Genomic DNA, 13727 nt, shown 5'->3' with positions numbered 1-13727 from the left:
TTGAAATATGATTTTTATCTTAGTACAAGTGAAGTGATAAACGTTTCTTGTAGATGTCTAGATGTAGAAAAGGTGCGTTTCTGATGAACAGAGTCACAAGCAGCTTCACATAACACTGAAATAGCCACAAGGGGGATGCTTGTTTACATCAGAAATCTTTAAGTATTTTCTGAGGAAAATCTCATTTCTCAGGGCAAATTTTGAACAACTTTGTAAAATACCTATGAAAATATTTCAATTGCAGTCCTACTCTTGCTGATTGAATAGGATTCTTCTTCCTTGCTGCTTCTTTTCGCTAGACAAACATCTTACTTTGCTAGAGAAAGATCTTACTCAGTTCTCCTTCATGCTTCTGTGGAGAGGGCTCACCATGATGTAACATATCTGCATGTAGATAATGCATGCAGAAATGTATTTTTAGCTAAATGGAAGTTTTAAAAATATGAGTTCGGGTACATTTTGATTCATCTAGCATATGATACTCCTCTTGCGCTAAAGAAACCTTATTAGGCTGTGAATATTCTTCCTTAAAGACAAACCAGGCAGTGGGTTCAACTGAATGTTTACCAGGAAAAAAGATCTCTTGGTCTGGTTTAATTCCTCTTCACTTTATCAGTTGCATTTAAAAGAAGAAGGAAGGACAACATTTGAAGGATTAGATTTGGGAAATGGAGTATGAGTGGCAGGAGAGGCAGAGGGTGGAACATGTGGAGAGGACATAATTTGTCATTTATGAAGAAAGATTTATAGGCTTGTGTCTCCCACATAAAAACACAGAAGCACTTGCATATGGATTGCTCCGTGTCTCTAAAGCAAAGCTGTTGAAATCTGTCTTGATGGACATCAGTAATCTGAAACAAAGTACATAGATACATCGTATTCAACCACAGGCCCAAGGGTCGAAAACAACAGTACCCATGAGAAAAGATATCCATATTTATGCACGCATTTGTTCTGCGGGTTTGTGGTATTTGGTAAAAGTATGCACAATACGCCTAACTAGCATTTTTTGTACATTTTAGGTAAAACTTGCTTGTTTCTCTGGGTCCAAAGGCATAGGCTGTTCTGAAATTCTCAATAATGTGGATATGCCAGAATAGGAGGTGGGGAAAGGGTTCAAAAAGTTTGAAAAGGATGATGAAAAGGTTAATGTTGATCAGTTTCTTGATGGTATTTGAAGGTAGGGATATTTTATTAAGAGTGCACATTTGATGTCACTAACTCTTCTTCTATTGATGTCAGTCTAAGAACTAGTTATATCATATTAATAAAAAAGACCTGGAAGCTATCATAACTTAGAAAATATGTTTACATAGTGGATGGATTAATCATAAAATTTTGGTGGATAGAGGAACATCTAGAGTGGAAGAATTCTGGGTTAGGATCTGGGGGTTCTGCAGCAATATGTTTTTATAAACTACTGGACCCAATTTAATATGCAAAAGCAGAAGGACAGTAGCAGTGAAGACTCAGTAGTGATTAAATCAAACATCTAGAATGAATCAGCACTGACTGAATTAAAGTAAATGAGCAAAAATGAAGCGCAGTGAAATAAATATTGTGGGAACATAGAGTAACAGAAAAATGTGGAATTAAAACTATACCTGAGAGTACTTAATTAAACCTTATCAAGAAAGATGATTCCCTGAAATCTTTTCATCAGTCATGGCCTGTGTGTCCATACAAACTTGTTATCCCTGGCCATATGTACTATATTTTTATTTCCTTTTTTTTTTTTTTTTTCCATTTTTTATTCACTCATGCTCCTGATTAATGGAAATTAATCAAGTAAATTACAGGAATGTTGCAACCAATAAAAGCATACCTAATATAAGTGTATCTGTAACTTATTTATAGGTAAAATGGATACTTTAAGATAAACCTTCAAGGGGGTTTTGTTCAATTATTTAAATAGGTGCAGTGTTTCTTACCAAATGGCCTAGCAAGCAACTTCAAGGAATGTAGCAGAATCTTCAAAATAATCAACACAATTTTAAGTTGGTGTGCCCTCCAGATGCCAAAGGATATAAGACTGGAAAAGTGAATGCACAGCTCTCCAGGGAATTAGAAACTATTTGACTGAGTCAGAAGTCATGTGAGAGCTGAACCCAAACTCAGAGCAGGGACCTGAGAGTCCCACTGTGGTGCAAACGTGTATGCCCGCAGCCCAAAGTGGCATCCTGACAACACACTGTGCAGCCCATGCTGTCAGACTGTGGTGTGGTGTTGCTAGAGGCACCAAGAGAGGCTGAGTCTTGGGCCTTCCCTCAGATCATGGCTGCAGAAAAGTGTGAAGTATTGTCTATGATGGGCAAATCCCCTTTTATGGTGGTACATAAAGATTTCACTTGCAACGTACTGGGCAGGAACTATTCTTCTCAGAGTTCATCCAGGGGCTCAACCCCCTTGTATACAAAGGGAGGTAGGGAGGGGTTCCTCAGCTCTTAATCCTGATGAAGCCTAGGCAAAAGCCAGGTACCAACAGCTCTGCATGACTCCTTGCACAGAGTGAAGTTGGCTGTGCTCAAGGCAGGCCCTTTGACATGGTACAGCTGTTGGAGAGAGAGGTTTAAGAGACCCTGACCAGCTTTGAAGCTTCTTGAGAAGGAAGCAAGAAGCCTCAGTAGCTGCTTTCTCCCTGATTTTGGAGTTACTCTTGCACTGTGGCCACTGTCCATTTGCTGAGCAAGGCTGCAGCTGTGCCTGTGGCTGGCTACATTCCTCACTGATCCACATCCAGACTGCTGACTTCATGTCCCGCTTAGTCTCATGCCTGCCTCATCTTCCATGGACTTGTCTGGTCATCTGGATTCCTGACTAAACCTGGTGACTGTCACCAGACCTGCTTGGCTCGTGTGCTGCCATGCTTTACCTCATAGGTGAGGCTGCTTCTTCTTTTAGTGACTCTGGGTTTACTTTTCCTCATGGAGCTGCTCACTTCTGCTGCTCCTCAGTGCCTGCCTGCTCAGCTCTATCAAATGTGAGGTCTTTGCATGCCTGAAAGCATAACTTACATATAGAACTTCAAGATCAATGATGTCTCTCCAAGACATGGCTACAGCCAAGATGGGATCTGTACATTTACAGCTCTGGATTACAGCTTTACCCATTTCTGAGGAAATTACTCCCTTTTCTGAATTAGATCCTATCTTGTCCACACACCATTCCACTATGCAAACAAATGCCATTAGCACAGATATATTTCACTCAAGTTCAATGTCTAGGCTTTCAAAATCAGTATAGAGGCAAGATTTATATTAACCTGAGGAAGATGTCTAAGATTAGGTGAACCTTGCTTTTAAAATGACTTTTTTTCGGATATATGCCAAGCTAGTTAGAACTCTTAGGTGGAAAAATCTTCACTGAGGTCACCTAAGGGATGGGTGAGCTAAATTCTATTCCAGGCCACATTATATCTTTCAGCCCTTGCAGCTGAAAGCCATGATTGATTTGTATTTAGAATACATTTGCAGCCAAGAATAACCAGTATCTTCCAGACTTTTCAGAAGGTGAAAGTTTTTTCGAAAATGGAAGCCTAGCTTCATGCTTAGCTTTCAGATTCAGGCTCTCCAAGGGCAAGAGGCTGGATCCAAGGGATCACAGTCCTTTCTTTCCCCGTTTCTGATTTGCAGATGCATCACCAGGCATTACGCACTTGGCAAGGACATCCCACCAGCTCCTAGATTCCAACATACAGTACAGAAGAGACAGTCAAGAGGGCTGCAGAGCTTAGGATATTTCTGGCTTGTGTTTGAAGACTACAGCCAGCTGGCATCATTTACCAAGTTTTCTAAATCTAGCTAATCCTACTGCCAGATCCAGCTTTGTGACTTTTCCATTCCTCCTGCTTCACTTTCCTTGAAGGAAACAGGGAACAGCTGTTTGAACAGCAGATACAGCCTGAATGGGCATGCATTTCTCTGCTCTGTGCTCAGCCCATGGAAGTGAGGTGATGGCTGCTCCTGCAGAGAAGAGGATGGGAGAGGTGGCAGCTCATAAAGTAACACCTCTCTCCTCCTACCCTAAAAAAGCAAAGGCAGTTTGCTTCTTTCTGCAGGACTAGGAACAAGGTGTGGGCATTAGTGCAGGCAGTAAGGCGTAGAGAACTGGTGGATTAGTTGCTGGAGGATAAAGCCCTGTCTCAGTCTGTTTGTTGAGGTCATAGTATCACACATTCCACTACACAAGACCCCAGGACAGGTTGAATTTGATGTCATCAGTTGTCAGTGACATCATAGCTCTTTGAGTTCCGTCCCAACATTTTGCAGTCCTATTCCTTCTCTTCTCTTCCACACACAAGGAATGGCTACAAATGAGAATAAGTGCTTTACTGCTGCCATTTGTAACATTGTCATGTCATTAATGTAAAAACACTGGAAAGATTTTTTTCTTGATCTGGAGTACTAAAGGGTTGAGATTTTCAAATCTCACAGAAGAGCTGAGTGGGTCATAAACTCCCATTCTACATTCTGTAAACAGAGCACTTTGTAATGCTCTGTTAATATATAATATAATAATATAACTACAGTACTAATAATACATATATTGTTTTCTGATATTGTTTCTAATTAAAAGGCAGAATACTATAGCCTTCTTTCACTCAGTTCTTATTGCAGTTTTAATGCATATACACATGCCGTTTGATAGTGCGATTTGCTAATAGCATTGTGTTATTATATCAATGTCAAATAGTTACTTGCAATCCCATTAGGCAGATCTGTTGACAATGCTTTCTTGCAGACCTTTTATTCAGTTCCATACAAGCTACTTGAGCTATGCTATTTATTGCAGATGAGTGCCTCACATTCAGTGTGTCTTGGGGATGGTTTCAGAAAGTTAAAGCTAATGGAGTTAGCCCATTCCTCAGAAGGTAGAGAAGGAAAGAAATATGTTTGTTTTGCCTATGTTTGGAGATATCATGCTGTTATCTCATATAGAAGTGCTTGTTTTTTGGAAGACACCCTTAAAATCTGGCATAAGATACAAGGGCAACAGGAGTTAGCAGAGCTGTATAGGCAGCATGAATACATACTCAATAGTTCTTCTGTACTGGGGCTAAAGTAGCTGAGAGAAAGGGGATATTTAGAAGTTTGGGGCTATAGATAGTGAAAAAGGCATTTACTGCAGAAAAGCTGGATAATTATTATTCTTCCAGAGGCTTATTATTTGGCCTGCTGAAGCTGTCTGTGGCACCTCAGAGATGCTCAGTGAAAGCCTCCTGAAATGTTTCTGCACAGGCCACATTTTGTCTCACATCCTACTGCCACTGCCGTTGTTCATCCGTTCTTCCCCTCAAGCACCTTTCCTGGGTGCCAGGGGGCTGCTGTGTTGCAGCGTTTGAAAATGTAAATCAGAAGCATTGTCTCTTCTGTGCTCAGAGCAATTTCTCTGCTGGCACTCAGCTTGTTGAAGAGCAGCTGACCAGAAATATGAAGAGAGGGGAGGTTACAAGAGTTTGGAGAAGAGGCCTCGCCTCAAGCATGTAGAGGTAAGAGATGCAAAAAGCAGGAGCTGTGGGAAATGCAGTAAAAGGAGCAACAAGAAAGGTGAAAAGTGGAAGGGGACAGAGCCTAAGTGCAGCATGGCTTTTCTATCAATGTTTCTAGTTGTGGAAGTAGTTAGGGTCTAGGGTGCAGAGAAAGCATGTAATTGGTGACTTTCATAAAACATTCACAAGCAAGGGAACAAAAAATCTCCAAGTCTCAGTGATAGTTCCTGTTTGTTTTGGCCAAGGGATAGAAGTTCACATAACAGATCTAGAGGTCAGCCCCCTGCTGATGACATTTGTATCAAGGAATACACTTCTGCATAATGGACTTTTTTCCTTGTTTTGGATTTTAGTAACTGATCAGTACAAACATTTCTATATGTGCTAACAATATAATTTCTCCAAGTATGGGTAGGATAGTGTTTTTTCAATCTTGCCTGCTTGGAAATAGCTACAGTGAAGGTGACCTGCACAACCCTTACTAGTCACCTTGTGCACATGACTGTAATAGACTTTGATTGCATCAACACATATTCTTTCTTCCACAGTTGCCTCTGTATGTTGCAGTTCACAGAGCATTTGGATGATGTTGATAATTTGCTGTGTTTCGTAAAGCAGTAAGATGTATATTCCTGAATTTTAGTTTCAATGGAATAGAAATGGTTTGTTTCCATAGAGATATCACAGAATAGTTATGGTTGGAAGGGATCACAGGAGGTCGTCTAGTCCAACCTCTCTGCTCAAAGAGGGTTGAAGAACATATTTCAATATTACTTCTGTAGCAATGCCCAGGTGTTTGATGCATTTTAGAGATGCAGAAAAAAAACCTAGTCATTGCCCTCAGCTGTTTTTTTCCCTGATTTTGTGGTGCTTAGTATTCGCTTCTCTTGTTAATGCAGGAAGCTGTGCTGTGACAAGAAAGACTGCAACTGGTAAAAATGTTTCACAGCAACTGAGGCAGCAGCTAAGCAGCACAGCATGTGCTAGGCAGCAGCACCTCAGCTGAGCCAAAGGTCAGAGGTGGTACTGCTCCTATCATGGGTTAGTGGCATCCCATGGGTGGATTACATCTTGCTCTGGGAGAATGGCCTTCAGAGGGAAGGCCAAACTCTGTTGTCCAGACTTTGCATATGATAGCAACCAATGGAATTAATTGTGGAAGAAAAATGGATCTCATTTTCAAAAAACAGGCAGTATGTAGAAGCAGAAATGGCTGATAGAGCTAGTTAGCTCTTACAGTTTTCTTGAATTTAATATGGTGTTTAAAGTTTAAAGAAAAAAAAACACCCTTCTCTCTGAAATTGCAAGTTTTCTCCAAATATAGAGCTGGTGAGAAAAATGTGAACTGACTTTACCAAAAATATCATCTATGTCGTGAACAAGTCTCAACTACATTAAAGGAGTGGATCTTGTTTACCCTTCCCCTCTCACCCTGCTGCTGCTCTGTGGGGGCCAGCATTTCACAGGGGACAAGGCAGACCAGTGAGAGCTGCTGTTTGCAAACCACCATGTGGGGGGACTGCCTCAGGGCTTTTCCAAACCAGTTTTTCCAGAATAACATCACCTTATGATCCTGACAGCACTGAGAAGCAAAAGGAGAAAGGGAAAGGACACAACAGGCTAACACAACAAGCTGCAGGCCATTGCTGTCTTGCCCATTTGGGTTCTGCAACAGCAGAACCTGGATCCTGGCAGCTCTTTTTACTCCTGCAGCACACCCAGCAGCTCTCACAGTCCTTCCTTATCCTCTGAAAGGGCAGATCAACCCCACCATTTTTCTTCTTGTAGTCCCTTTTAAAGCCCATACATTTTGAAGTCCTTACCCGGTGCCCTCTCAACACTTACGTCAATCACTGGCCCCTATCTGGCCCCATACATTTTAACTGTACGGTTAAACTAGTAATTTTTAGTGCCAGAGTTTCTTACCTTGGGCTCCTTGACTGTAAAACAGTCTGTGAGCAGACTCGACATCCAAAAAGTAGTCCATTTTGAAGGTGCGTTGTGTTTGTGTACAATACTCCGGTATGAACGATCAGTCAGATTCCTAGAGAAGATTACAGAGATGTCGGAGAAAAAAGCTGGTGGGTTTCTTTGTGGAAAGAACTGTGTAGGCAGTCACTAAAGTACTTCATCTGGCATATTAGGGTCAAAGTATTTTCAAGTCACTATTCATAGAACTTCATAAGCATCCTTTTCTCTTTTAGAATGTTTGATTCAAACCCTTGTCTAAAGACAAAAAAGAAAAGTGCTACTGCAATATTAGCAAGATTCCTAGTATCTTCCTAGTACAATCACCTGTATTCTAGTCACAGTCTCCGTTTCTTAAGACACATACTTGGATTCATCTGCCCGTTACATTTGCTCTCAAAAAGAAAATCAGTCAGGGACCTCCTTTAGCCAGATTCCCAGCCAGTGTCTCCGAGTAGGCACTACTATAACAGACTACATCAAAGATTGCATTCTTGCCACTTATGCCAAAATGCTGCACTAGAAAGGAAGACACAATATTCTGGATATTTCACTCCACCTAAATGGACCAGAAGCCAGCCTTGCCTTCCCTCTCTCCTCTTGCTGACCAGAAGTAGGAGCAGAACACACCACCATCAGTTTTAAAGTATGTGGTAAGAGCAATCATTAAGAAACGGTAGGGTACTCCTAGAACTGTTTCATAGCTAAGGTTCATATTTTTGGCATCCTTTTGAAGCTCAGCTCTGCCGAGATCCTAGATTACAACTCTCCAAGATGTACACTGAATTATGTTTGCCTATACTCCAGCAGAGTTCCTGGAAAAATATTGTGACCCTTGTCCAGCTTCATTACTACCTTCTGCATTTTATTCTACTCTTAAAAACTCACATAGAAAAACCAAGATTTGCAGAAAACACTCAACCTCGTTCTCTCACCCACACCACAGTTCACCACAGCATATAATCATAAGCATGCAAACAACTCTGAACAATGTGTATTTTAAGACAGACGGACAAATATACCTCTAGTTCTTTTCCGTGCAAACCTAACAAAAAGGTTTGGAGCAGGGAGTCTGACTCTTTCTTCAAGTAATTCCTTTAATTTTGCAGTGAGAAATCAGAAAACCAGGTTTCCAAAGCTTTACCTTTTTCCTTTGATTCAGTTCTCATCAATCAACATGCAGTCCTTTTAAAATTCAGAAGTCTGTCCTGATGAGAAAACTTTTACGTTCCACAGCAATTCACTTTACTGTAGCACTCCCAAATCAGAAATGATACTTACTGCAGAGTACCAAGGGCTGTCTGGCAGTGGTGTAAGCTCCAGTAGTTTCAAGGAGGGTTTCTTTGATCTTACTAAATGTCCCCAGTGTAAGCAAACAATTTTGATTGTTTGATTGGAACTCTGATGAATAATGCATAACGTCAACTGGACTTCCTTTATCAGATAAAAATGGCCAGGAGATGCTGTTACTTAGCAACAGGAGGTGACACTACGTTCATCTCCCCCACACCCCCTCACCCTTCGTACTAAAGAATTTAGCCCCTGATTTTGATTTGATAAAAACTTTCCCAAGGAAAAAAAAATCTATATCAAGTTTCCTTAAGAATTTGTTTTACACTTCAGTCTTCCTTGTTGCATCTCATATTCTGAGATATTTTTAATGTTTCATAATGGTTAACTTTAAACCTAACATTGTGTTTTATCTAATAATTTGCTTTCACTAAGTAAAATACCTGCTTACTTCATCATTTACCATAAGGGTAATGAGATTGTTTTGCTATGAATATAATGCAAATAACATCTTGAGAAGAGATTCATTTCTTATCTGGTAACTGCTTGTTGGACAAGGCAGACAGAAAAGCAACATACAAAATGTTTCAGTGATGCTATGAAATACATAGAATATTAAGAAAACCTTTCCTATTACAGAATTCCTACTTAAAGTAATTCATTCTTGAAGGAGCTCTAACATCTGATACAGGCATTCTCAAGGAATCATTGCATTTCTGCATAAGATACAGCCTTTTACAAATACACAATGTAGCTTTTTTTAGGAAATGCACGTTGACAAAAAGCCAAAGCACCGAAATATTTTAAAAATAAATAAATAAAATCAGATGCAGAAGTACTTACCAGTGTTACTGACCTCTTTCCATCCTACTGTCATGGAATAAGACTAAGCAAATGCAACCCAGTCTGTGAGCCAGAAAGAACAGCTTCTAATTTTCACTTCAACCTCGAAATGAAGAGTACTGAATAGAGAAAGGTGATGGATCTGCTGTTATATTATGATGAAATGAAAGCTCTTAGCACAGATCTGAGTAGAACTGCTTTTTTTTTATACTACATTAGCCTGCTAATTTAAGGAAAGTGAAAGGCTTTGTTTTACTGTCTTTTATCTGTTCTCTTTACTACCCCCACAATTTAATTTGCATTTAAAATTATTCTTATGTCTCCACTGCACTCCAAGGTATGGAGCATTTTCTAATCACGATGAATGTTCAGTGTGGTTTTTTTGTGCAATGCCACTTTTATTCTGAGCCAGAAACATGGTGAGTAATTATAATTGCCAGCTATTTTCTAGAATGAAATACAGAGTGGTTGTCTGATGCAGTTTTTGATTTTTCCTTCATTTAGCAGTACATGGCAACAAACTACTCAGTCAAAGCATCAGTAAAAATATAAATCAAGGGGCAGAGTGTCATGGCATGATAGCTTAAACATGCATATCCATAGACCGTGAAAGCAGAATATGTTTCTACTGAGATATTTTCAATTATAATTTGCCTTTTAAAAGTTTAAAAGTGAGCTTGAATAGCTAATAAACTGAGATATAGCAGTTATCTCTTTGTGGCTTCCAGCTGATCTAGTTTAGCGTTACTGAAACTGCACATAGTTTGGAATTCTGACCAAGCCAGGCATTAGAGGCTAAGAAGGGCCATGCTATTAAATTGCATGGGCTTCTCTCACAAGAGGATCAGGACCTTGCTTTTTCCATCAGGTCTTTGAAAAATTCCCCAAAGCCTTTTTGGAAATGAGTAAGAAATTGAAGAGGGCAGGGATAAAATGATCCTTTGATAAATTTAAACTCAAGAGTGCTGGTCGAGAGAAGTGTCAATAAGCAATCAGACCTAGTTTTCCCATTTTTGCAGATATTTTACTCAGAAGGTCAGATATAAATGCCTTCTGAATTCCATTGCCACCAAATATTACTGGTGCTCAAAACTGTTGGTTCTCAGAGATTGGATTTTTTTTTAGTATCAGAAAACTATATATTAAGAAGCATAGTTTTTTTTTGTCATTTGTTTGTTTTTAAGAAGAAACTCAAGAAGATGAATAAACCCCCAGAGTACAGGGTTTTTTTGGGGGCAGGTTAGAAAGTAAGAATCCCAATGAAGAGATTACTAGATGGATTCCCATTCCTAAGACTTATATTCTTTTCCAGAGCACCCAGACAGGGTCAAAGATAAGGAGAAGCTACATGAACTCCAAGTAGAGTCTGGTATGGCTGTTCCTACACTGGCACTCCACTAAATATAGTTGGATTGAGTAGGTGTCGCACTGTGCCACCTTAGTGGAAGATCTGATTTACCAAATTGTGTTCCTGTTTTCAGAGATGTGAAAAACACAAATTAAAGCAAAAGCAATCAGAAGAACACTGCAAGCTGCTTTCTTCGCATTTTTGAGAGTTGCTAGCATCTCCATCTTTGCATTTTGGATGGTTTGTATTTGCCATGGTGACTACTGAACAATAGCTGTATAGCTATATAGCTATATAACTGTCCCTCCAAGCTGGCCTCTGATAATAATTGGATCCATTATCTTGTGGAACAGGGGCCAATTGCCTGTTTAGCCCAGCTGGCATTCTTTAACGTACAACCAGGAAAAAGAAGAGAGGCTGGCAGCGCAGAGACTCAGAAGGAAAATGAGAGACAGGAACATCACTCACTCCAAGGATTATATCTGCCTGTTTGCAAGCAATATGGAATACTTACGGTTTTTCCTCGGGACACAATCTCTCAGTCAGAAGGAAACTGAAAAAATGAAAAGCTTGCAAGCTGGAGAATGTTTAATAGCACCTATCCTTTAGCCTTTGATGTATCCTCCTGATCCTCTTTGTTATGTCCCTTTCAATATGCACTGTAATTTTCAACCATGACTGGCAAGCAAAGTCATTGAAATCACCAGCAGCCTCTCTGCTGACCATTGCAAGATCATCCATCTTGATACTTTCATCCATCTCAGGCATTTACAGTTTATTTTAAATTATAGTGAAGCATTTCTGACAACTGCTAAGAGCTCTGCCTGACTAGGGAGCACTTAGCAACAAGAAAGGTAACAGCGCCTATATATTTATATGCTTCTGTAGCATTCATCACAATGAGGGAAATCCTTGCTTACCTGATTAGAAAATCTCTAGGATGGTAGTGTGGGCTCAGATTTGACCCACAGTCCAGGAAGAGCTCAACCCTCAAAAAAAGGAATCCAGCTGAGTTGAAAAGCCTGTATGTCTAAAGAAACATGCAGATGAAACAGATCTGTTTTAAGCATGATCCCAGATCAGCCTTCACATATCCCTGAGGCTCAGTGGGAAAGTTCTGCACAGCTCTCACACTAAAGCACAGTCCACTGAGATGTGTACTCTGACTTGTTTTCCAAAGAACAGCAGAGCATCTCAAGGGACAGGACAGGGAAGGGCAGCAGTGGCCAGAACCAGAAACTGTACACTCTAGCTCTCTGTTTTACCTGTGCTCTGTCAAGGCCTGAAGCCAAACTTGCAAAACCTCTGCTATTGACTGGATCTCTTACCAGCATAGATCCCTGTTTAGGATAATGGGTGAAGTGATTTTGTATCTAATCTAAAGACACACAGGTATCTATATAGGACTAGACAGAGACTGAATGCTTTGTGAGCTAGACCATTATACCAACCAGTCGAACTCTGCTAGAGAAATACTTGGAAAAAAATCTGTCACACTTAGGAAAAATCTGAAGCCAAAATTCCTCATCGTGAGCTTTAGTAACCTACTACATCACATTTGACTTTTTCCCAAATTAAAAAAAGAAAGCCAACAAAAAACCCTCCCAAAATCTCAAGAGGAATGTAATGGAACACTTGGCATTTAAAAGGAGTGAGAAAGGAGTGAGTAGCCTTCTGGTTCTTTAACAGTCAGATACATGTAGGCATTAGGCTGAGGTTTTTTCCTACCCTGAACCCTCTATTGAGAGCATAACTGTTACTGTAATGACTCAGAGCCTTGAAAAAAGAGTCTGCTGCTGACAAACACTAATATTAACCTGAAAGAAAGTGGGAGAGAGAATGTAATGTGTGACTGAAGAAGTGTAGGCAAGGTGATTATTACAGAGAGTTGTTTCCTGAGGGATACATTCAGAATAAAGGAAGAATATAAAAGTTTAAGCCCCTAAGCTGTGAAGAATGGGCTTTTTTAAATTATAATTATTAGTCTTGTACTTAGATGTGTTAAAAAGAGAGGATTGCTACCAAAATTAGGACACAAATATGTTCTCTATTTCTTATTTGTAGTGCAAGACAGATATTATGATGTACTAACAAACAGCAAAAGACAAAAATATTCAAATGAGGTTCACAGATTCTTTACAGGGATAGAGACTAAAATTGATGCTTTCAGAAGTTTCTACAAATTTTGTACAACTCCATTCTGGGATCCTTAGGCTGAAACCACATAGGAATTTAAAGAAAGATATCCAGAAGAAGGTACTTCCAGTGGCACAGTATTTACTTTTAATGCTTCTGCCATAAAAGTTATCCATATCCAGAAACATTAAAGAGAATGTAAAGGTAGATCTGGCTCTTGAGATCAGTGGAAGGTTGGGCAGTGCTTTCATAGCATCAGGGTCACATTCTTGTTGTTTAGGTCCAAAGCAAGAAATGCATAGAGTCCAGCGCAGAAGAGATGAGCTTGAAAGGAGGCAGCTCTAGCGTCATGCGTCATGAACAAGAAGTTCAAGAAGTTGCAAGTTGAGAAGATCTTTAAAGTGCTGTCATTGAGAACAAAGGTTAGCTATCCTGCATAGTAAAAGCCTATTCTAAGATGATGTATGGCAGTTTGATACGCCTTCATTTGAGGGAGGAGAAGTTGAAGTCATAATTATATGATAAACAGAGAGGAGAGAATTTGGGAGAGAATGTACGTTAAAGCCTATTTCCTCTAATACTTATACAGGCAGAAATTCTTCTGCTTTAATAGACCTTCATAATTTTCCTCAATTACATGATTATTTTTTTCCT

General features: G+C 39.8%; 1 protein-coding gene across 6 annotated transcripts in view; it reads right to left on the bottom strand.

The window, feature by feature from the left end:
• Positions 1-9789, bottom strand: part of PHACTR1 (phosphatase and actin regulator 1) — a 297005-nt gene extending 287216 nt beyond the window's left edge. For 3 of the 6 annotated variants that reach the window (XM_005525288.3, XM_088062219.1, XM_088062211.1), the window contains exons 1-2: positions 9590-9789; positions 7415-7532 (exon numbers count right to left, since the gene is read on the bottom strand). In XM_005525288.3, the coding sequence (XP_005525345.2) occupies positions 7415-7475 (61 nt within the window). In that variant the 5' untranslated portion in view covers positions 7476-7532; positions 9590-9789. Of the gene's footprint in view, positions 1-7414; positions 7533-8600; positions 8697-8737; positions 8837-9589 lie in introns of those variants that run through there. The other 3 variants (XM_088062203.1, XM_088062193.1, XM_088062197.1) reach the window with 3 other exon arrangements.
• Positions 9790-13727: the final 3938 nt, after the last annotated feature.

The sequence above is a fragment of the Pseudopodoces humilis genome, chromosome 1, assembly GCF_049639895.1.
Source record: "Pseudopodoces humilis isolate 2021_Gansu_Grassland_sample_001 chromosome 1, ASM4963989v1, whole genome shotgun sequence".
NCBI lineage: Eukaryota > Metazoa > Chordata > Aves > Passeriformes > Paridae > Pseudopodoces > Pseudopodoces humilis.
This window is presented reverse-complemented; position numbering and strand designations above follow the sequence as displayed.